At 40.5% G+C, this 23,849-nt stretch overlaps 1 protein-coding gene across 2 annotated transcripts in view; it reads right to left on the reverse strand.

Annotated features, from left to right (window-relative positions):
• LOC108704958 (kelch-like protein 2) overlaps positions 1 to 23,849 on the reverse strand; it is a 73,869-nt gene continuing 50,020 nt past the window's right edge. For both annotated transcript variants that reach the window (XM_041589268.1, XM_018241704.2), the window contains 9 exons: positions 18,117 to 18,233; positions 16,737 to 16,886; positions 12,855 to 12,972; positions 10,935 to 11,132; positions 10,407 to 10,508; positions 8,935 to 9,063; positions 5,138 to 5,278; positions 2,492 to 2,635; positions 1 to 1,135 (listed from right to left, as the gene is read on the reverse strand). In XM_041589268.1, coding sequence (XP_041445202.1) covers positions 1,107 to 1,135; positions 2,492 to 2,635; positions 5,138 to 5,278; positions 8,935 to 9,063; positions 10,407 to 10,508; positions 10,935 to 11,132; positions 12,855 to 12,972; positions 16,737 to 16,886; positions 18,117 to 18,233 — 1,128 coding nt within the window. In that variant the 3' untranslated portion in view covers positions 1 to 1,106. The remainder of the gene's footprint in view (positions 1,136 to 2,491; positions 2,636 to 5,137; positions 5,279 to 8,934; positions 9,064 to 10,406; positions 10,509 to 10,934; positions 11,133 to 12,854; positions 12,973 to 16,736; positions 16,887 to 18,116; positions 18,234 to 23,849) is intronic.

Raw genomic sequence — 23,849 nt, forward strand, 5'->3', positions numbered from 1 at the left:
TGTGAAATAAAAAGTTTTATTGAGAAAGAACAGATGACATTATGTGGGACATTGTAGTTCAATTTGAAAAGTAAAGTGTAAATCACCAGAATAAACAAAACATTATTCCAAATAATCACAGCCGAACAAAGCGGATGTATGTTATTCCACTTATATAAAATAATGGTACGCCACGGATGGAACCGATTGGGCCATCATACAAATTCAAGTGATAGCCATGAGTTTATTGGAAAACCAAGATCGTATGAAGCATCTTTAAAAGAAATGACGCTGAATTATGTGCAAAATGATATAAACCGTTTCATAAATAAATCATAATTGATCCATGTTTCAGATTCATATATAAAAACACATTTGGCAACATATTTATTCCCTCTCCTTCCGACCCCCCAAGAGTGCCACCTAGCACATTAGTGGGCAAATTTAAATATACACATATACAAAAAATATATATATATATACAGATTTAGTTCATAACATAGTACTGGCATGTTTTCTGGGTCTTTGACAAAAATAAATAGTGCATACCCAAAAGCTGGACTGCTTTGGGAAAATAAAAGCCGCCTCTACGAAAACACATCACACATACCAGCACTCATATTCAGTACAGGCACTCACTCACACACACTCGCTCCCACGCACACTGCTTTATTCACATAGCTGATGCATACATTTAAGAACTTCTATCGTTTTACAGCTGTAGTTTGAGAAAAGGAGCTCATTCTCGTATGCAAGTCTCTGAGAATGGAACAATTTGACTTTACTTGGATAGACGCCACTTGATGTCCTTCTTTACGAAACGTTCCGTAGACACTTTGTTGACAACAGCCGGATGATAGCACAGTAGCTTTTTTTGTCACATTTAGAAATATCTTGTGAAGTAATAGTTCACAACTCATGATCATATTCCAGACAGCCGCTGCTCCACACAGAATAACTGTGCACTTTGCTTCTACCTAAGGTAATCTTCAGTGCCCGCTGTGCTAGACAGCAGGTGAGCTTTTATCTTCCACTGCCTCAGCTTGCAGCGACTAGTAAGGAAGCTCTGAAACCTTTTCATACCTATATGCAGGTAAGACAAATGTTGGAAATCTTCTTCCCCGCTATCATAAAGGCTTATCGATAACCGTAACACCTACACAGAAAGGAGCACAATGGACGTAAGATAAAACAAATGAATTTTAACAAAAACATTTTTAAGCAATGGTGTAAAAACAAGAATCTGCCAGTACATTATACTCCTCTAAATATTGAAGGAATGATTTATTAAAAAATTCCCACAAAAACTAACTAGCCCTGCCCATCATCTGCAGCTAGGTTGACCTGATAGGGACTCTCTGACTGCAGGGCTGTGATTGGCTGTCCCTCTCCTACTGTGCTTCTGGCAAGGACCATTACAATATGCCCACCCCTCATTTTGGAACACAGACAGCAACTGTAGCAGATCTATAGCTCTAAAAAAGGGGGGCATTTTTGAAGATAGCCCACGTAAAAACATATATTATTTATTATTGCCTACAAAATTAGGTTTTGTTTATACATATCCTATATGTCTCCTTTCAAGACAATTAAAATATAGGGCCCCCTGCAGGACAAATCAGTTTTTGCACTTTGCTGATGAACAACTGTGTTGTTCATCTGGATAAGGCAACAGTAATAGGACTTCTCTAGTGATCCAATGGATTATACTGCTGGTTGGACAACCATAAGAATTTTGGCAACCATGTGCCTAGCCAATTTTTTGGTCTCTGAGCTGGTTAGCATTCAACAAAATATTGTTTTAAGGAAATCCCATAGCACCAATGCCACATCATTCCATTCATGCTATTACCTACTAATCTGTTTGAGATTCATAAAGCTGACTGACCGAGTCGTTGACCCTAGCGACCAGCGAGTAGAGTATAATGGTAACAATGGTGAAGAGTGACAACAAAAAAAGAAATACTTCAAAAACCCAAATCATCTTACAATATAAAGATCTAACTCGTACTATAAAATACTCCTTTATGTGCATAGGTTAAAGGGGTGGTTCACCTTTAAGTGAACTTTTAGTATGTATAAAAAATAAGTAATGGATTTGCCTTCTAACTCTTTCCAGCTTTCAAATGGGGGGGGGGTCCATCTAAAAACAAACAAGCCTGTAAGGCTACACATTTATTGTTAGTGCTACTTTTTATCACTTATCTTTCTATTCGGGCTCTCTTCTATTCAATAAATGCATGATTGCTGGAGTAATTTACTCCCTAGCAACCAAGAATTGGAAACTGAAGAGCTGATGAAAAATCATTCAAAAAACACAAATTATATAAAATGAAAAGCAATTGCAAATTGTCTCAGAATATCTACATCATACTAACAGTTAACTCAAAGGTGAACAACCCATTTAATTTCCCATATAGCTCTTCTATTATGTTGGATAATCATGCAAAGTCAGGGAATGAATATGAAAACATGAGTTCTCCGCTCCGGAAACTGCAGAAATACCATTTACCTGCATAACTCCTCCCTGTGCTCATACATGATGGTAAGAGTATCCATTTGTCAGTGGCTGAATTGTAATATTCCACAGATGCCAAGTTACATGAGCCATCATCACCTCCAACAACATATATCATACCGTCCACAGCACAAACGCCTGAAAAATATAAAGAAAGAATAACATTTATACACATTTTTATTTCTTAATTTTATGGCATCATGGAAAAAAACCATAAGATAGTTCTACATTTCTTGGTTAGTGTTGATAATGCAAGCCTAGAACATGTAGCTTTGACCTTCATAAAATTAACAGCATCATGGCTTAAGAGAATGAAAGCATGTTTAATAACTTGGCACTATTCATAAGCCTCCCACCCACATCATACCAATGGGAAACCCTAAACTTCCCTGTTTGCTGTACCTGGTTCTAAGATGTTGAATAACGTGGCAGGGTTGGAGGACACCATCTTGCACTAAATCAGGTATTCTGTGATCTCCCCGACAACAGTGCAATTAAAGATGCCCAATATGGCAACTCAAGATGTGGTTCAAACCAGAATGATCTCATTGTTTGTCACCAGGACCAGCAATCAGATAGGCACTAGGAGCACAGGTTTATATATATTATATAGTGTATTTGGATTAAAGGAGTTGTTCACCTTTAAATTGACTTTTAGTATGATGTAGAGAGTGAGGCAATTAGCAATTGGTTTAAATGGGTTCAGTAATTAAAAATCAATAAAAAAAAAATCTAAACTAATGAAGAGAAAGGTTTCTTAGAATTAGTCATTCCATAACATACTAAAATTTAACCTAAAGGTAAACACCCCCTTTAAATGCAATCAATCTAGCCACTCTAGCTCAAGGTGCCATTTTTCCACGTGATATGGTGGGGGTGCTATGCATATTTTCTAAGCACAATGCAAATAGTACAGAGAATGCAAACACGCCGAGAAGTATTTTATTAAAAACAACATTAAAATGAGCAGACAGAAATGCTGCTTTTATCTAATCTATACACAGATAATGCAGTCAACTGTTCAAGGATGCACTCATAACCTATAGACTTTTGTATACACCTACGTGTACATATACATTCATACTCCTACAAACAGAGTGCTAGGAGAGTTGTGGTGGCTGACTGGTAGTGCACTGGCTCCCAAGCAACAACCCGATACTACTAGCTATTGCTCAGCCACAGAGGCACAAATGAACGTGGGGTGAAAGTGATCTGGCCTTACCCTTCTATACAGTCATATAAACCTGCAAAATGCTGTGAAATTAATAATTAACCCCCTTGACTTGCCTTCAGTACTGATTATCAGAGAAGATATAGAAAACATTATGAAAAAGATTATGCAAGCTGAAGCCTAAAAACACATCTATGTGTCACTGTCCTAAAAGTATCACTAATGCCTAAAAAAAAAAAAAAAAAAAGAACATGGCTAATAATTGCTGTAATTTTTTTTTTCAAGCTTAGGCTCTGCATCTCTGTAACAATAATGATCCCTGCTTTCAAAGCCGTTGTGGATTTTGTTAGGCCATTTACATCTCATAGAAGCCGTCATTACAGAGTTGATCAAGAAGTAATCAACCAATTCTGATGCAGAATTCAATAGTGTCTATGCAGCCATGTAATATGCATCTAAATTAATAATTAGTTAGCCCTGCATTATGAATTTTAAATGGTATATGCTAATTGGCAGCAGCCCAGAGCATGTGCTGTGAAGATGGAATTGATGGGTATATGGTTTGGCCACAGATTGGCAGTGATTGTAATCCCATCCATGCCCAAACTGGACATTTACTTTGAACGCCTGGAGACAAAAAACTGTTCTACAACAGCAATCGAAACAACAGAAAACACAGCTCCATATATAAATGTACATGAAAGTATTAAAGGAATTGTTCATTGTAAAAATAAAAACTGGGTAAATAGATAGGCTGTGCAAAATAAAAAATGTTTCCAATATAGTTAGTTATCTAAAAATGTAATGTATAAAGGCTGGAGTGACGGGATGTCTAACATAATAGCCAGAACACTACTTCCTGCTTTGCAGCTCTCTTGGTTTCCAATGATTGGTTACCAGGCAGTAACCAATCAGTGGCTTGGGGGGGGGCAGATGGGTCATAAATTTGAGCTGAAAGCGAAGGATCAATTGCAAACTCACTGAACAGTTATGTCCCATGTGCCCCCTCCCCTTAAAGTCGCTGACTAATTAAAGAGCTGAGAAGCAGGAAGTTGGGTTCTGGCTATTATGTTAGACATCAAGCTTTTAAACTGAACTGTTCCATTAAAAGCAGTGACCAGTGTAAATTTCAAAGTGTAAGTAGTTGCAAATGAAGTGTTTTTCATATGTGTTTAGAGTGATTTGTTCTACGTTAGCAGTGCATTAGTAATGTGCAGGGCAATGTGCGGGCATCTAAATGAATTTCCAGCCAGCCTATACACTTACTGACCTTTCCATGCTGTTCCAAGCCCCACAAGTGAAGGAGCGGCACTTGTTTATATACTCTTGCTTGACCCGCCCCATCTGTTGACATCAGAGTTACTTTTTGGATATATGAAATAAACTTTCTAAATATGAAGAACCACAGGTCCAGGCTCTGTTTATAGAAATAGTTTTGGTTCTTTTTGCAAAACAAACACAAGCCTTACCTGCATTCCTTCGACACATGTTCATATCTGCCACTTGCTTCCACGTATTCGTTGAGGGATCAAAAACCTCCACACTTTTCCTCACTAAAGGCCCATCATGCCCTCCAACAGCATACAATAAGCCATTTAAAACTCCAACACCTAGAAAGATTATATAAACAAAAAAATCTCATTTGAATACAACACTCAGTCAGCAGTCAGTCAGTCATCAACAATAAGTGAACCATCACTATAATGTGGCTCACAATGGAACACACATTTTTCAAAACTGAGAATGTGGAACTTTCTCTCGTTTCCCTTTTCCTCCTTAATTGTCTGTAACTCTATGGGATTAGCAGATAGTTTATATCAAATTAAGTGACATATTAAAGAATCTTACCAAACTGGAATATATATTTAAGTAAATATTGCCCTTTTACATCTCTTGCCTTGAACCACCATTTTGTGATGGTCTGTGTGCTGCCTCAGAGATCACCTGACCAGAAATACTGTGACTCTAACTGTAACAGGAAGACGTGTGGAAGCAAAAGACACAACTCTGTCTGTTAATTGGCTCATGTGACCTAACAAGTATAGTTTGTTTGTGTGCACCATAAATCCTACTATCCCAGGAGGCGGCCCTAATTTTTTAAAATGGCAATTTTCTATTTATAATTACCCAATGCACATACTACTAAAAAAGTATATTATTATGAAAATGGTTTATTTACATGAAGCAGGGTTTTACATATGAGCTGTTTTATTCAGTATCTTTTTATAGAGACCTACATTGTTCGGTGGGTATAGTTTTCCTTTAAGTTGACCTAAAAGAACAATACAGAAACACCACTTTGGTAAAAATTTAACAGCCGAGCATTACTAGGATGGCAACTGAGCTTTCCAAACTGATGGAAGAAGCCAGTCTTGTTTAGCCTCACAGGCTGCCTGAGCTCAACAAGACATTCTTTTCTTAAAGGGCACCTATCACAGCCAAAATCGAACACATATTAACAATCTGACCAGTACAAGCAAAACACGTTGAATCACACTACATATATAGTTTTTTGAAAAAACTGCAGGTTTTAAAAAAAATCCCTTACTTTGTCAAATGGATTCTTTCACTGAGGGAGTCCATACTGAGACTATAACAGAGACTATAATATGCAAATTTCAGGAGCATGCTCAGATTGTAGCACTACCCGGTATTCTACCCAGAATGCCTAACTTTAGTAAACTCCTCCAAAAGTATCAGGAGATTTCCCTATCTTGTCCCCTGCTGGTGATGTCATAATCCAAATGAAGGGCACACACTAACTTCCAGCAGGTGGCAGCACTACTGAACAGCAGCTAACACAGAGGTATCGCTGATTTGAAAATAGGGTTGATAAGCAACAAGGAATTTCAACTGAGCAAGTGCGAGATTTCAGAGCTAGATTTGGCTGGGAAGATATAGGTAGGAGGAGCCAATGGAATCCAAGATGCCTGCCTCAGCTAGAACTGCAGGGGAGATCTTGCAGAAGGTATAGTGAGCTGATGATTTACATTATAAAAACAATTCTAACTGTTTTAAAAATCAGATTTCTTGAACTTTCACATAGTGTATTTACTTAGTAAATGATTTTAGTGATGATTGGTGCCCTTTAAATGTAGGGTGGGTTGACACTAGACCTTGCGAAAGTATTCACTTGTTCTCTCATAGACTCAAAAGGTTAAACAACCTTTAAATGTCATGGGATAAGCATGCCATGATATAAGTACCTCCTTCAAGTAATATTCCCAGCATTGGTGAGATGATTCTGTTGCTGCATAAGAAGCTATCTGGTTCTTTTTCCAGATGAAAGATGTATGTATATATATATATATATATATATATATATATATATATATATATATATATATATATATATATATATATATATATATATATATAATAGTAATAAATAAATATAGTAATATGTTAAAGGTAAACTCCACCCAAAACCAGATGTTTGAATAAATACTTTAGGCCAAATAACTTTATGTGGCAGATGGGGAGATTAGTAGACAAATCTTCTCTACTGCGGGTGACTAATCTTCCATAAATGCCTTCCCGAATATGAATTGCCAGCGGGGTGGCATACGAATCGTTTCAGATTTCCGAAGTCATCTGAAGTTGCCTCACGAGGAAACTTCGGGCAACTTTGAAAATCTGAAGTGATTCATATGCCATTGTATTCTTGCCGGCGGGAAGGCATTTCGGGGACATAAGTCGCCTGCAGTAGAGAAGATTTGTCGCTGGGCAACACGTGCAACAACCCTAAAGGCAATGCCAGCTTAACCCTGTAAAGGCAGTCCATTGTACATTGCCGGTAAGTTTGTAATCCCGTCCCTGGCTGGTAAACAATTGTTGATTTGGAAAGAAAGACCTTTTCTCCAGCAGAGAGGATCACCCACCAGGAGGTAAAATGGATATATCCTTCAAATAACACAAGCAATAAACAATAATTAGCCCTCATTATGCACAAAACTATATAACAAACGGCAAAACCACACTGCGCCTGAAAAGCACTACAAAGTTGCAAATGGTAGACACAGACTAAATACCCAGATTCAACAGCTCAACCCTATATAAGGAAAAAAATCTAATAAATATTGAGGCGAGAAGCAAAAAAAGTGTTTCACGCAAAGTTTCCTAAAGAAGTGTGGTTATCAGGAAAAGATTTGTCCCACTGGTATGAGCAAATTCTCAAAGAGGGATTGCTGTTTTTTTTTTGTTTTTTTAGAGAAGGTAAATTAAAAAGCATGTATTTCCTTGAATTTACATTTTTCCAGATTTTACACCATTTGTTTCTGTTCCCCTGAAAAATATAAAATGGGGTTTCTACTGTATGAATGTATGATTCATTCATGTTAAAACCCATAGAGCTGCACTTTAAAATATCTTTCAGAATGTTACTTTTTGGTGAAGGAGAGAAAGAGACAATCAGACACATCATTCTCTGCACTAACCTGAGCTGGGGCAATGTTCTTTACTTTTGCCTACTTTGTGTTTGACTTTACTGCCCTCTTCTGGCCATTGGGAAACTTCTTTCTTACTTTCAGTCACAATTCTCCCTCACCTTTTTGCACCAAGCCACTTTCTGCACTTCAGTCGTATTGCCCCTAGCTACTTCCCAGCAGCAGGAGAACAATGAAATCCAATTGCAGAAAGGCAGGCTCCAGCGTTTCCCTATGCACTCAAATGGTTAAACAGCATATCTTCCCAGTTTACGCTTTTAGAATATTCTCACCTTTTCATTTTTCCCCACAAAAATAAATGTGCAATATTTTCTAATGATTAGCTTGTCAAAACACCAACCATTAATCATTGAAGACATGATAACTTTATTCAGAAACTTTTTAGTTTCACTCTGCTGGGTTTCTGAGGACCATTTATAAATATTTAGTCTTTTCCACGCAAATGAATTCTGTGACTACACAGGCAGAAGGTTTTGCATGAAATTAAGTTCAATTTACAGCTTGATAGCAAATGAAGCCTGTCAAAAAAATATCAGCACTGATTTAAGGAGAATAAAAGCCTCACATAACAGTTAGTATTTTTGGACAGTTATCCCTACCATCAACAAACCTAGTTTGCCTCCAAAAACTGAAGTGAAGCTTAAAAGTGCAGTATTGCTTCAATTTAAAAACATAGTGCATCTCATGGTAAAAAAAGGTTTCCAGAGATCACATGCTTTAGGCATTTCGTAGCTGGCTATTTCCTCAGTTTTTGCCCCCAAAAACTTCCCGATTTCCAATTGCCCGCTTAAATAAAGTACGGTAATAAAGATCTTTTATACCTGCTCCGCTCCTTCTTGTTCCCATTTCTGCAATGTAACTCCATTCATTGGTACTTGGGTTGTAACATTCAACTGTACTCAGGCACTGTCGGGATGCACCATCATAACCCCCCACAGCATACAGCATGCCTAAAATAGCCAACACCACGAAAAAGGGAGGTTATAGAACTTTAAAGGGATACTGTCAAGGGAAAAAATGTGTTTTTTTTTCAAGACACATAAGTTAATAGTGCTGCTCCAGCAGAATTTTGCACTGAAATCAGTTTCTCAAAAGAGCAAACAGCTTTTTTTATATTCAATTTTGAAATCTGGCATGGGGCTAGACATATTGTCAGTTTCCCAGTTGCCCCCAGTCACGTGACTTATTCTCTGATAAACTCTTTACTGCTGTACTGCAAGTTGGAGTGATATCACCCCCCCAACAGCCTAACAACAGAACATTGAGAAGGTAACCAGATAGCAGCTCCCTAACACAAGATAACAGCTGCCTGGTAGATCTGAGAACAGCACTCAATAGTAAAATCCAGGACCCACTGCAACACATTCAATACATTTAGTAGGAGAAACAACAGCCTGCCAACGGGAGCAGTTGTTCAAATTAAATTAACTCTGCATGTTTACATGTGAGGGAACTTTGAAGTTGCCTATAACATATCACAATTTCTTTATTGTTAAATATCTTTTATATCCAGTTATGAAATCTGGGAATTGCTAGACCTTGTGAAAGACAAGTAGTGTAAATGTTAATAGGGTGCCATTTTGACTGTACCCCCACCCAGATAGAGCACCCCTCTGCAAAGCACACTAAGGGGCAAATTTACTTATGGTCGAATATCGAAGGTTAATTAATTGAAATCCTTCGAATTCGAATATCGAAGTCGAAGGATTTATCGCATTTCCTACGATCGTACGATTCGAAGGATTTTAATCCATCGATCTAAGGATTTTCCTTCGATCAGAAAATTGTTAAGAAGCCTATGGGGACCTTCCCCATAGGCTAACATTGACTTCGGTAGCTTTTAGGTGGCAAACTAGGGGGTCAAAGTTTTTTTTTTAAAGAGATAGTACTTCGACTATCGAATGGTCGAATAGTCAAACGATTTTTAGTTCGAAACGTTCGATTCGAAGTCAAAGGAACCCATTCGATGGTCGAAGTAGCCAAAAAAAACCATTTGAAATTAAACGTTTTTTTTATTCTATTCCTTCACTCAAACTAAGTAAATGGGCCCCTAAGCATTTGGTATTAGCATGATAAGGACTAATGTTTGCAAGTGCAGGTATGTAGTGCAGAATGTACACAAACGTGTTCTTGCATCTCTTGCATCGGGGACCACTGCTGTTTCCTAAACACTAAAATACAGGGAGGCCTTTCCATCTTGTGTAAATGAAAAGAATGCTAACCATACAATACTGTCTCTGTCTGTCATGAAAGTGCACGATAATGAAACCAGGTATTTACAGTCAGAACTCACCTCCAACAACGCCCACACCGACACTGCTCCTCCTAGTGTTCATTGGTGCAACATGAAACCACTCGTTTGCTTTTATATTGTATGCTTCCACTGTTGCAAGACCTACAAAACAATGCAATTCCTGGTGCTATTATGTCATGGAATCTTGTGATAGCAATACTCACTTGCGGGGTAACTTTACCAAGACATAGGTTTCTGTACACATTTATCTTCTTAATGCATGTGTGTGCATTGATATGTTTGTATGGGTGTGTGTGTGTGTGTATACAAACAGTTGTGCTCAGCTTTATGACTGAGATTTAATCTACCTTTAAATACATCCTGGTATCATAAATTTGTATATTTTAGCTACCCAGTGTTCCATGGATCCGCTGTATGCTAGTTCACCCCTCCACAATCACTTCTGCACTTTAAAACTTTGCTGTCAGCTCACTCTTTTGCTGTAAGCAGCAGGAGTCTGGTGGGGCCTGAAGGTGTGCACTGCACCTCCTGCAAAGGGAATTTCATATGAAACAGCATTTAAATTACCTGTACTCCCATCAAATCCTCCAACAGCATACAAAAGCCCATTCAAAACAGCTGCGCCTAAAGTGCTTCTCCTGTCTTGCATGTTGGCCACAGTTGTCCATTGGTCCTTTACTGGGTCGTAAGAATCTACTGTTCGCACCCTGAGTGAGCCATTGAATCCTCCAACAGCAAATACATGGCCAGACATGTACACCACACCTGGAACAACATGGTCTTATTGCATGTGCAGAAGTAAACACAAACAGCCAAAATTAAAAGCCAAAAGGTCTGTTTAAAATCTATTAAATATCTAATGGCATATCTAGTGGTTATGAGAAATGTACTAATTTCCCAACATCCTAGTGAGGATTTTAATGCAGTGTAACAGCATATATATACATTCTTAGATAAATATCCTCTTACAGGGGTCCTGTCACCTTAAGAAAGAATTCCAAATTCCTATCTATTGCGTTTGTAAAGCGAAATAAACTTTTCTTACATTATATCATTTATTTAAATCTTTGTTGCCACCTGCTTTGGCATTCACAACCACAGAAAGCAGGCAGCAGTCATTTTGTGGACACTGTTATTACGATAAGGTTTGTAATGCCTTTAAAATTTTGTCTATGTGCCAGAATGGGAGACTTGATGCTCATGCCTACTAGCTACACAATTATAGACTGTGAACAGGGAGGGGAAGACATGTAGCAAATGGAAAGTGAAAGTATTTGCCTGCCCCAGCCTCTATGCCTAAGGCATAGAGGAGGAGGAGGAGCAAGCAATATATGATTGACAGCTGAAATCTTTAAATGCATTTATTACAGGGATGGATGTTTCAATGAAAAAAATAATTTGGGGTTTATGTTTAATTTGAAAAGGACTTTTATTATACAGCTTTTTATGTCTGGGTTAGTGATGTGCGGGCCGGCCCAATACCAGCGGGTTTACCTGCAAGTGGGTGGGAACGGGCCTACCTTGCACTCCTCTTCGCGGGCGGGTTGAGCTCTTCTCCTACTCTCCCCGCCCGCCACCTTGCACTGCCGGCTTCCGGGTTCTTATTTTATAGACAATGTGCCTGCTTGTCCCACCCCTTTTGTGATGCCATCAGTGGGGGCGGGTCTATAAAAGAAAGCCATTAGGCGGGTGCAGGGAGGACGGGCTTCGGGCGGTTGTGGGTCGGGAAAATCCCGACCCGCACATCATTAGTCTGGGTGACAGGTCCACAGTAAAATCAAAGAATTTAATTATTTTAAAGTACTAAAAATATAATGCAGTGTTGCCCTGCACTGTAAAACTGCTGTGTTTGCTTCAGAAACACTACTTTTATTTATATAAATATGCTGCTGTGTAGCAATGGGGGAAGCTATTCAAAGGAAAAGAGTTACACAGCAGATAGCAGATAAGCTCTGTAGAACATAATGGTGTTATCTGTTATCCACTATTTAACATGTGCCATATAGCCATTTTTCAATTTCTGCCATTGCTACTCAGCAGCTTATTAAAATGAACTATAGTAGTGTTTCTGAAGCAAATTGACCAGTTTTACCAGTGCAGGGCAACATTACATGATATTTTTATTTCTTTAAAGAAATTTTATTTTTTGGTGTTACTGTTCCATTAAAGGCATTTATGTAAGAATGTAAACATGAACCTACCAGAGTAATGAAACATGGGGTGATAGAGGCTGTGGCAAGATGTTTAAAATGACTCCTCGTTCAAAGGGAATCAGAATTACTGACAAGCACCCGGTGCTGAGAAGTGAGATTTTCATGCGCTGTCAGCACTGGGCACTTGCCGGCAATCACCCATTAGGGTGAATGGCTGGGGGGCCATGTGTGCACTTAGGTAGAGCTAATCTTCAATGGTGGAATGTGGAAGAAAAAAAAGCACAGTTTTGTATTTATGTTAGTTAACAGTGGAGTCGTTCATATTGAAACATACCTGATCTGCATCTTCTTGACGGCAGTTCAGCCAACTGGTGCCACTGCTCCTCTTTGAAATCATAGCATTCCACACTGCGGATAGCCTTAGGAGCCTGACCTCCCACAACTACCATTAGCTGAAAAGAAATCATATTACTGAACATTGACCAAAATATGGAAACTTACTTCATGTGCTTCAGCCAATTTGTGTAGAAATATTATAAAGCGTTCCTGAACTAACTGCAAGAGAATCATACTATCCCCGACATCACACCCAACATCATTATCTCCTTTTAGACTGTAAGCTCTTTTGATCAGGGCCCACTAACTCTTGTATGGGTTGTTTTTGTATAAACCCATTTATTGTATAGTGCTGAGGAATATTTTGGCATTTTATAAATTTGAGTTAATAATCACTTCAGTAATGTGTAAAACTGAAGGCAGAAGACGGTGTCCATTTAAGGATACACTTCACAGTCTACAGCAGTGATCCCCAACCAGTAGCTCGTGAGTAACATGTTGCTCTCCAACTCCTTGGATGTTGCTCCCAGTGGCCTCAAAGAAGGTGCTTATTTTTGAATTCCAGACTTGGAGGAGAGTTTTTGTTGTATAAAAACCAGGTGTACTGCCAAACAGAGCCTCAATGTATGTTGATAATCCACATAGGAGCTACTAAATGGCACAGCCCTTATTTGCCACCCCAGGACATTTTCATGCTGGTGTTGCTCCTCAACTCCTTTTACTTCTGAATGTTGCTCACGGGTTTGAAAGGATGGGGATCCCTGGTCTACAGTTAACTCTTAACCTAAAATCAATGTGCCCAACCCCCTGTCAGAACACCTGCCTCCCCTCTGTCAGTGCTCAGCTTTATTCATATCTTACCCTCCTCCCTGTGCTTCCACAAAATGAATTCTTCCTCCCTATATTGCCTTCCAATCTTCCATCGGGTGTCAGCCCTCTTCCATCCCCTGTCTGGATTTTGAAGTCAGGCCTTTTCCATCCACACTCCTGCATGCACCATCAGCCTTCCTCCACCTCTCCGCTGTGTCAGTCCTCCTTCTCTATCATTACAGGCCAATATTCTGCAGCTTGTCACTCTGTGTCAGCAAGTCAATACAAAGAGGGTGAGCACTCTAAGGGGCATATTTATTAACATTGGCGACAAACATCACCCATGACATAGCCCATAGCAACCAATCAGATCTTTGCTTTTGATCTCTAACTTTAAGGTGACTGTACAAATCTAATTGCTGATTGGTTGCTATGGGCCAGTGATGTTTGTCTCCAATGTTATTAAATATGTCCCCATATGTCTATAAATCACAGATCAGATGATGGTGTCTTATGTTTTATGCAGAGGTCTGTAATTTACATATGCCCACTCTCTGTTGGTTCTGATCGGGTGACACATGGAGGAGCAGAAGGTACTGCTGATTATGACCCTGTAATGATTCAGGAAGTTGAATGGAGGAGGGCTGACACCAGATAGAGATTATCGGATAAAGAAGTGTTGACACCAGACAGCACATGATGCATGAAGGATATGTGACACCACAAAAACAAAAAGTTGGATAGCAATGACCTAGATCAGGGATCCCCAACCTTTTGAACCCAAGAGCAACATTCAGAGGTAAGAGGAGTTGGGGAGCAACACTAGCATGAAAAACGGGGTGGCAAATAAGGCTGTTATTGGCCATTTAGTAGCTCCTATGTGGATTGTCAACCTACATTGAGACTCTGTTTGGCAGTACACCTGGTTTTTATGCAACTAAAACTTGCCTCCAAGCCTGGAATTCAAAAATAAGCACCTGCTTTGAGGCTCCACTGGGAGCAACATCCAAGGGGTTGGAGAGCAACATGATGCTCACAATCTACTGGTTGGAGATCAGTGGGATAGATGATGTATATGAACTAAATATCCACCAAAAAAAAGCATCAGACTCAAGCACGAAGCCCCCTTGTACAAATGCAAACAAATTGCAGAAAGAAGGCTAATAAAAAGTAACTTATTACAGATAGAGAATTTCATAGATTACCTGTTTCTTATAACCATAATAGGATTCTTATATCAGATTTTTGTTTTCAAAAAAGCTCCTCTTTACAGTAGAATCTCAGCTCTTTTAAAGGGGTTGCTCATCTGCCAACATTTTTTTCAGTTCAGTTGGTTTCAGATTATTCACCAGAAACAAAGACTTTTTCCATTTACTTTCTATTTTCGGTGTCACCATTTTTCTAATATTGAAGTGTAAAGTGTAATTTTTCACCCTCTAAAGCAGCTCTGGAGGGAGTTGGTTTTCCGACCCTGTAAACTGTTCTAAATTGATACATTTAGTTGATACATTTCTTATCTTTGTCCCTGCTGAGCAGAATCCCTGAGTTTCATTACAGGCAGCTGTTAGAATTGATACATTTGCTAATACTCCAGAGATGCTGCTGAGAAATGTATTAGCTAAATGTTGCAAAATTGTAACAGTCTAGAATCTGCAACTGAATTACAGGTATAGGACCTGTTATCCAGAATGCTTGGGACCTGGGACTTTCGGAATAATAGATCTTTCTGTAAACTGGATCTTCATATCTTAAGGCTACTAGAAAATCATTTAAACATGAAATAAACCCAATAGCCTATTTTTTCTTCCAATAAGGATTCGTTATATCTTAGTTTGGATCAAGGACAAGGCAGCTACTGTTTTATTATTATTACAGACAAAAAAAGAAATCATTGTTAAAAATCTGGATTAATTTTTTTAATAAAATAGGGTCTATGGGAGACAGCCTTTCCATAGTTTGGAGCTTTCTGGATAATGAGTTTCCAGTTAACGGATCCCATACCTGTACTGAGCTGACAGACAAACACCAGAGACAACATAAAACTTGGATTTTGGGGAAAAACGTAAAAAAATAAAAAATGGAAAGTAATTGGGAAAAGTCTTTATTTTTTGGTGAACTATCTGAAACCAACTGAACTGGAAAAAGTGTTGGAAGGTGAACAACCCCTTTAATTGTTCAGAAATTCAGTGTTCAATTAATGGAATTTTTTTCTAAGTTCAATGAATAAGGCTGAACATATTTTTTGCCTATTGTATTAATTAAGAAATATCTATGTTTTTTATTTTTTATTTCTTGAGCTATACAAGGCAAACAGGGACATTTAAGATCATGTTTGGTCCCTGCAAGATAGATCATTCCATTCCATTTCCCTTTTGTTGTGACTATTTTGGTTAGCAGGAGCTCATTATGCAAGGGGATTATCATTGAACTGGTAATTTAATTATCTACCTTGCAGGGAAAAATCTGTTTAGTACAAACCCTATTTGTGGACCCAATGTAGAAAAGGGAGATTTAGTCGCCTGACGATAAATCGCCTCTTCTTCGGGGCGACTAATCTCCCTGGACTGCCTCCCTCCGGCTAAAATCGAAATCACAGACGGGAAGTGCACCGTTTGTTATCCTGCCGGCGATTTACATTCTAGTCAGCGGGAGGCAGTCGGGGAGATTACTCACCCCAAAAAAGAGGAGATTTTCCCCGAATCTGACCGTGTGTCTCTGCTCTTAAACTATCATTAAACCACATTAAATATAAATGCCCTATAATGGATTTAATTATAACATCTGTGCCAAAGTGAAGTTAAAAATGTCAGGGCAGGTCATGAATGTTATTTATGTAGAAGGAGTTAATAGCAAATATACTGCACTTTCACTTCAAAGAAAATTTAGGATAGACAGGAATTTTGTACACAAACATTTGAATGTTTTTGGGCTAAACTGTGCCCAGGGAGAAAATCATGCCAGATTCCGCTTAGCTGAAACTACAATAACTAGCAATGCCTGCTAAGGATCCTGGCTAGAGATGTATCTATAAAAGAAAAAAAAAATAAAAGATACATTTATTAGATGTTACCTTTGGCATGCTGACAGGTGTCCTTTGTCTGGTGCGGGCACTTTTTATCAATGTGCGCTGATCACCCGGGAGTAGGTGATACTTCATAGCTTCAATGAGGTAATCCTTGCAGGCACTGCTATTTTTCACCAGGGTCTCTTCTTCAACTCTCTATAGAGACAGTACCACAAGCTGCATTATAGCAAATGTAACACATTCCTTATCCACCATTAGTAATGAATATCTTGTCATTGTGATTATAACATGCACAGACTATGGACCATTTTAGATGGTAGTAGTAAATATGAACCGCAGGAGTAAGTAACTATAGTAAAAGTTGCTACCAGGCAATCTTCCCTCTAGAGCAGAGCCCCCAACTTTTTTTAAAAAAGATAAATAATAAAAAAAAAATTGGCGAGCACCATAACCGTGCAAAAAGTGGCAAATATGGGCTATAATAGTCTATTGGTAGCCCCTATGTGGATTGGCAGCCTACAGGAGGCTCCGTTTGGCAGTACATCTGGTTTTTATGCAACAAAAACTCCAAGCCAGGAATTGAAAAATAAGCACCTGTTTTGAGGCCACTGACAGCAACATCCATGGGGTTGGTGAGCAACATGTTGCTTGTGAGCCACTGGTTGGGATCACTTCTCTAGAGTGTGAACTTGAGCATGTACATGGAGGCTGATTTATCAATGGTGGAATTTGGGTTTTACCACAATTCAAGTTTTTTCTGCTAAAACTGCCAAACTCAAATTATAACTGCAATAAACTTAAATCTAAAAGCTTGCAAGGTCATGTAGAAGGCAATGGGAGTTGTCTAGTTTCAACTCAATTTGAGTTTCTAAAGATTTTTCTTGAGCTTGTCAACTCAATTTTTTTGAGTTTTTTTTCACAGATTTTATGCATTCGAGTATTTTCTATCCAGACTTTTCCAGAAATAAGGTAACATTTGTTTTTTTTAAAAAAATTGTGAATTTATTGGAAGAAAAAAAACCTCTAAACTAGTAAGTCCCTCAAAAACCCATTTTTTTTTAAATAAGGCTCCTAGTTGGACACCAGCAGACCTTGAATTGCACAGACAGTGTTGTATGCACCCAATAAGCTACATGCAGCAAAAATAACTCTCTTGCAAACGCAGCTTAAAAAACATAAAATGGGAACGTTGTTTCCATGGGAATATAATCATAGTGTATAGGACATAACTAAATACAGCACAGGACATGACCTGTGATTAGAACATTTCTTATTAATGTTTGACATCTGTCTACAGTTTCACAGTAAGCAATTACAACATTAGATCTTGCTGTTCCATATTTATTACTTTGCTTTTGGATTTAACGGGCCCTTTAAACAAGTATCCAGGAACCAGTAGGATATGCAAGAGGATACAGTACTAACCTGTACAAGATAGTCCCGGGATAACAGCGGGAGCCGGACATGTTCCATGAGGTGAGACATATGCTCCTGCCGAACTTCTGTGTCATGATTTACCCAAACAATCACTGCTTCGAATACCTTTAGAGATAATATACTATCACTTAGAAAACTCCCTAAAACAGCAATGCTTTCCATAACAGTAATGTAAGAAGAGACCAGACCATTGACAGTTATCATTGTCAGTCATCAATGTATCTAAATATTAACATAGACACAGAATGATAGCCCAGAGCAGAAACAAAGGCTACATCAATTGATTCAAAGGTGAGCAACATCAAAGGGGTTGCTCACCTTTGAATCAACGTTTAGTATGATGTAGAGAGTGATATTCGGAGACAATTTGCAAGTGGCTTTCATTTTGTATTATTTGTGGTTTTGAGTTATTTAGCGTTTGGTTCAGCAGCTCTCCAGTTTGCAATTTCTGCAACTACCCTAGCAACAGTGCATTCATTTGAATGAATGGAATTTGAAAAGGAGAGGGTCTTAATAGAAAGAGTAGTAATAAAAAGTAGCAATAACAATAAATGTGTAGCCTTTCAGAGCAGAGTCAGGAGTGTTTTAATGTAATTAATATATAATATACTGTTAGCATGCACTGGTAAAAGTTGTGTACAGGTTATATAACAAAGAACAGATAAAACACCATTGTATTGGACAGAGCTCATAGCTACACAGCAGCTTATTTATATAAACTATAGTAGTGTTTTGAAGCAAACACACAGCTTTTACCAGTGCAGAGCAACAGTACATTATATCTGAATTACTTTGATATACTTTCAGTTTTTGGTGTTGCTGATTCAGATGCTATTAGCAATCTTCATTTTAAATTATCTGCTATTTCATTCTATTCTGCATGTCTGAAAACTGATTAATTGTAGGGGCTAATGCCCCCCTCTTTTTTTTTTAATTCTCTCCTCCTAAATCTTTAAATAGGTCATTCACCCACTGCCTGGCAGGGATGTAGCGAACGTCGGAAAAAAAGTTCGCGAACATATTCGCGAACTTGCGTCAAAAATGCGAACGGTTCGCGAACGTCGCGAACCCCATAGACTTCAATGGGAAGGCGAATTTTAAAAGCTAAAAAAGACATTTCTGGCCAGAAAAATGATTTTAAAGTTGTTTAAAGGGTGCAACGACCTGGACAGTGGCATGCCAGAGGGGGATCAAGGGCAAAAATGTTTCTAAAAAATACATTGTTGACACAGCGCTGCGTTTTGTGCTGTAAAGGGCAGAAATCACACTACATTTCTAAACCTGTGTAATAAACTGCTTTAAAACGTCCAGCGTCTACATGTAAAGGTTACAGCCTGTTCACACGCAAAGACGAAACGCGGCGCTTACTGCAACGCAAAAAAACGCAAAGAGCTTTAATGAATGATACCGTCAAGTGAGCAAATAATAGTTGTTAATTACTAGTTGAGCTTGTCACCTCCAGGATGTTCGTCCTGTTGGTGGCAATATTTCTGTAGTGGTGTGTTTAGCAGTCACCGTGCTTGTGCGCACGTGCACGGTCAGGCAGAGGTAATTCAATGTACAGTGAAGTGAACCAAAAAAAACTCATTCTGCAGTGTGGGCCCAGTTTTGGTCTACTTTATTGATCACCTGCGGTGACCATAAAAGATGCGATTTTGCCACTGTTGCAGAACCCTGAAAAATTAGGCATGTGTACTTTCCTGAAAAATTATGTTTTTTTTGTCGCAGCCACTGAAGCACAGAGGCCAGAAAAAATATGCCATGTGAATGCTAAAAATATAAAAAATTTTGTCGCAGCCACTGAAGCACAGAGGCCAGAAAAAATATGCCATATGAATGCTAAAAATATAATTTTTTTTGTCGCAGCCACTGAAGCACAGAGGCCAGAAAAAATATGCCATATGAATGCTAAAAATATTATTTTTTTTGGTCGCAGCCACTGAAGCACAGAGGCCAGAAAAAATATGCCATATAAATGCTAAAAATATTCATTTTTTTTGTCGCAGCCACTGAAGCACAGAGGCCAGAAAAAATATGCCATATAAATGCTGAAAATATTCATTTTTTTGGTTGCAGCCACTGAAGCACAGAGGCCAGAAAAACTCAGGATTTACCTGGATTCAAATGAAACCAGTAGGGTTTGCACCCTAGTTTGTAACGGTGGCGGAGGGAGGAGGACGCTAAAGGACAGCTGTGTGTGGAGTCATGAGGCGTGCAGAGAAGGACAGCTGCATGGGGAGTCAGAAACTCAGAACAAGTCTTCCGGCGTGCAGTAACCCTCCGAGATCCACCCCTCATTCATTTTAATAAAGGTCAGGTAATCCACACTTTTGTCACCTAGGCGAGTTCTCTTCTCAGTTACAATCCCTCCTGCTGCACTGAAGGTCCTTTCTGAGAGGACACTTGAGGCGGGGCAAGACAAGAGGTTCATGGCAAATTGTGACAGCTCTGGCCACAGATCAAGCCTGCGCACCCAGTAGTCCAGGGGTTCATCGCTCCTCAGAGTGTCGATATCTGCAGTTAATGCCAGGTAGTCCGCTACCTGCCGGTCGAGGCGTTCTTTGAGGGTGGATCCAGAAGGGTTCTGGCGCTGCCTTGGACTGAAAAACATTTGCATGTCTGACGTTACAGAGTGGCCAAAGTGCTTTGTCCTTGCAGGTGCGCTCGTGGCAGGATTACTGGCACCTCTGCCCCTGGAATGTTGATGAGTTCCTGAAGTGACATCACCCTTAAAAGCATTGTACAACATGTTTTGCAGGCTGGTTTGTAAATGCAGCATCCTTTCGGACTTGTGGTACGTTGGTAACATTTCTGCCACTTTATGCTTGTACCGAGGGTCTAGTAGCGTTGCGACCCAGTACAGGTCCTTCTCCTTAAGCCTCTTGATACGGGGGTCCTTCAACAGGCATGACAGCATGAAAGACCCCATTCTCACAAGGTTGGATGCAGAGGTATCCATCTCCGCTTCCTCGTTATCAAGGACTGCATCATCCACGGTCTCCTCCCCCCAGCCACGTACAAGACCAGGGGTCCCCAAAAAGTCACCACCAGCCCCCTGGGAAGCCTGCTCCTGTTGGTCCTCCTCCTCCACAAAGCCACCTTCCTCCTCTGACTCCACTTCTGACACCTCTCCCTGCGTTGCAGCAGGTGCCTGGGTTCGTTCTGGTGATTCCGACCAGAAATCGTGCGCTTCCTGCTCCTCGTCACGCTGGTCTACAGCCTCATCTGTCACTCGTCGCACGGCACGCTCCAGGAAGAAAGCAAAGGGTATTAGGTCGCTGATGGTGCCTTCGGTGCGACTGACCATATTTGTAACCTCTTCAAAAGGGCGCATGAGCCTGCAGGCATCGCGCATAAGCACCCAGTAACGGGGGAAAAAAATCCCCAGCTCTGCAGATCCAGTCCTACCACCCAGTTCAAACAGGTATTCGTTGACGGCTCTTTGTTGTTGCAGCAGACGTTCCAACATGAGGAGCGTTGAATTCCAGCGAGTCTGGCTGTCGCAAATCAAACGCCTGACTGGCATGTTGTACCGCTGCTGAATGTCAGCAAGGCGTGCCATGGCTGTGTAGGAACGTCTGAAATGGGCCGACACCTTCCTGGACTGCCTGAGAACGTCCTGGAATCCTGGGTACTTCGAGACAAAACGTTGGACTATTAAATTCAGAACATGTGCCATGCAGGGCACATGTGTTCAATTGCCCAGTCTCAGTGCTGCCAACAGATTGCTTCCATTGTCACACACCACTTTTCCGATCTTCAGTTGGTGTGGGGTCAGCCACCGATCGGCCTGTGACTGCAGAGATGACAGGAGTACAGATCCGGTATGGTTTCTGCTTTCCAGGCACATCATCCCCAAGACAGCATGACAACGGCGTACCTGGCACGTCGAATAGCCTAGGGGGAGCTGGGGGTGCACAGGTGTGGAGGAGGAGGACCCAGCAGCAGAGGAGGAAGAAGAGGAAGAAGACGAGGTAGAGAGCGAAGGAGGAGTAGAGGTGGTGGCAGAACCGCGTGCAATCCGTGGCGGTGACACCAACTCCACTGTCGTTGTTGAGCCACACATTCCCTGCTTCCCAGCCATTACCAAGTTCACCCAGTGGGCAGTGTAGGTGACATACCTGCCCTGACCATGCTTGGAGGACCATGCGTCAGTAGTCATATGGACCTTTGGCCCAACACTAAGTGACAGAGATGCGGTGACTTGGCTCTGCACATGGTGGTACAGGTGTGGTATTCCCTTTTTTGAAAAAAAATTGTGGCTGGGTACCTTCCACTGCGGTGTCCCAATTGCTACAAATTTGCGGAAGGCCTCAGAGTCCACCAGCTGGTATGGTAAAAGCTGGCGGGCTAAGAGTGCAGACAAGCCAGCTGTCAGACGCCGGGCAAGGGGGTGACTCGCAGACATTGGCTTCTTACGCTCAAACATGGCCCTCACAGAAACTTGGCTGGGGGCAGATGACTGGGAATGGGAACTGGTGGTCAAGGTGGAAGGCGGAGTGGAGGGTGGTTCAGACGGGTCAAGGACAGCAGAGGTAGAGCAGTAAGATGCTGGACCAGAAGGAGGGTGGCTTTTAGTTTGCCTGTTGCCTTTGAGGTGTTGCTCCCAAAGTGCTTTGTGCTTGCCGTTCATGTGCCTTCGCATAGAAGTTGTACCTATGTGGCTGTTGGGCTTCCCAAGACTCAGTTTCTGACTGCCCTCATTGCAAATTACAACACTTTTGTCAGAGGCACACACATTAAAAAAATCCCACACTGCTGACCTTTTTGAAGCTGGCAATCTGGCGGTAACAGTAGAAGTTGGCGGCGTTGGCGGCAATGGCAGGCGCGTTGGCCGGCTGACCACAGGTGCCGATACATGTTGTTGCCCTACTGTTCCCTGCGAGCTGTCCTCCCTGCTTCTTCTAAGTCTTATTCTCCTCCTGCCTCTCTGACTCTCCGTCTCTCCATCTGAACTATCCTCCTCTTGCTCTCTTCTACTGGGCACCCACAAAACATCAATCTCCTCATCATCATTCTCCTCAGATGCATCAATTTCTTCTGACAGCTCACAGAAGGAAGCAGCAGCGGGGACCTCCTCATCACTCATTATGTCCATCTCTGTTGTGTTCTCTGCCAGAATTAAATCTGGTGTAACGTTCTCATCTCCTTCATCTTCTTCTGCCAATAATGGTTGCGCATCACTCAGTTCAAGAAACTCATGTGAAAATAACTCCTCTGACTCCAGTGAAGAAGGGGCGCCGGTGGTGGAGGAAGTGTTACGTGGGGTGGCCATAGCAGTGGAGGATGAGGATGTTGTGGTAAAGTTAGAAACGGTAGAGGATGGGGTGTGCTGTGTAAGCCAGTCAACTACCTCTTCAGCATTTTGGAGTACAGGGTCATTGCCTTTTAAAACTGGGCAATTTCCTAGGGCCACAGGATAGCATAGCAGCACGGCCCCTAGTGCCTCTGCGTGGCGGCCTGCCTTTGCCTGGCATTATTTTTAAAACAACAACAACAACAACAACTCAGGTGGTGTTTCTGGAGACGGTATTATTATTGATATTTAGACAGTATGTGAACAAGCTCACACAGCTAGGTGGCAGTTGTTTGAAAATGAAGAACACACTGGGCAAACAATGCCTACAAGGTCAACGTATACACTACTACAGCAGTGGATACGGAATATATTATTGCTGCTTGAAAAACGTCACTCAGGTGGTGGTTCTGGAGACGGTATTA

This window comes from Xenopus laevis, chromosome 1L (assembly GCF_017654675.1).
Source record: "Xenopus laevis strain J_2021 chromosome 1L, Xenopus_laevis_v10.1, whole genome shotgun sequence".
NCBI lineage: Eukaryota > Metazoa > Chordata > Amphibia > Anura > Pipidae > Xenopus > Xenopus laevis.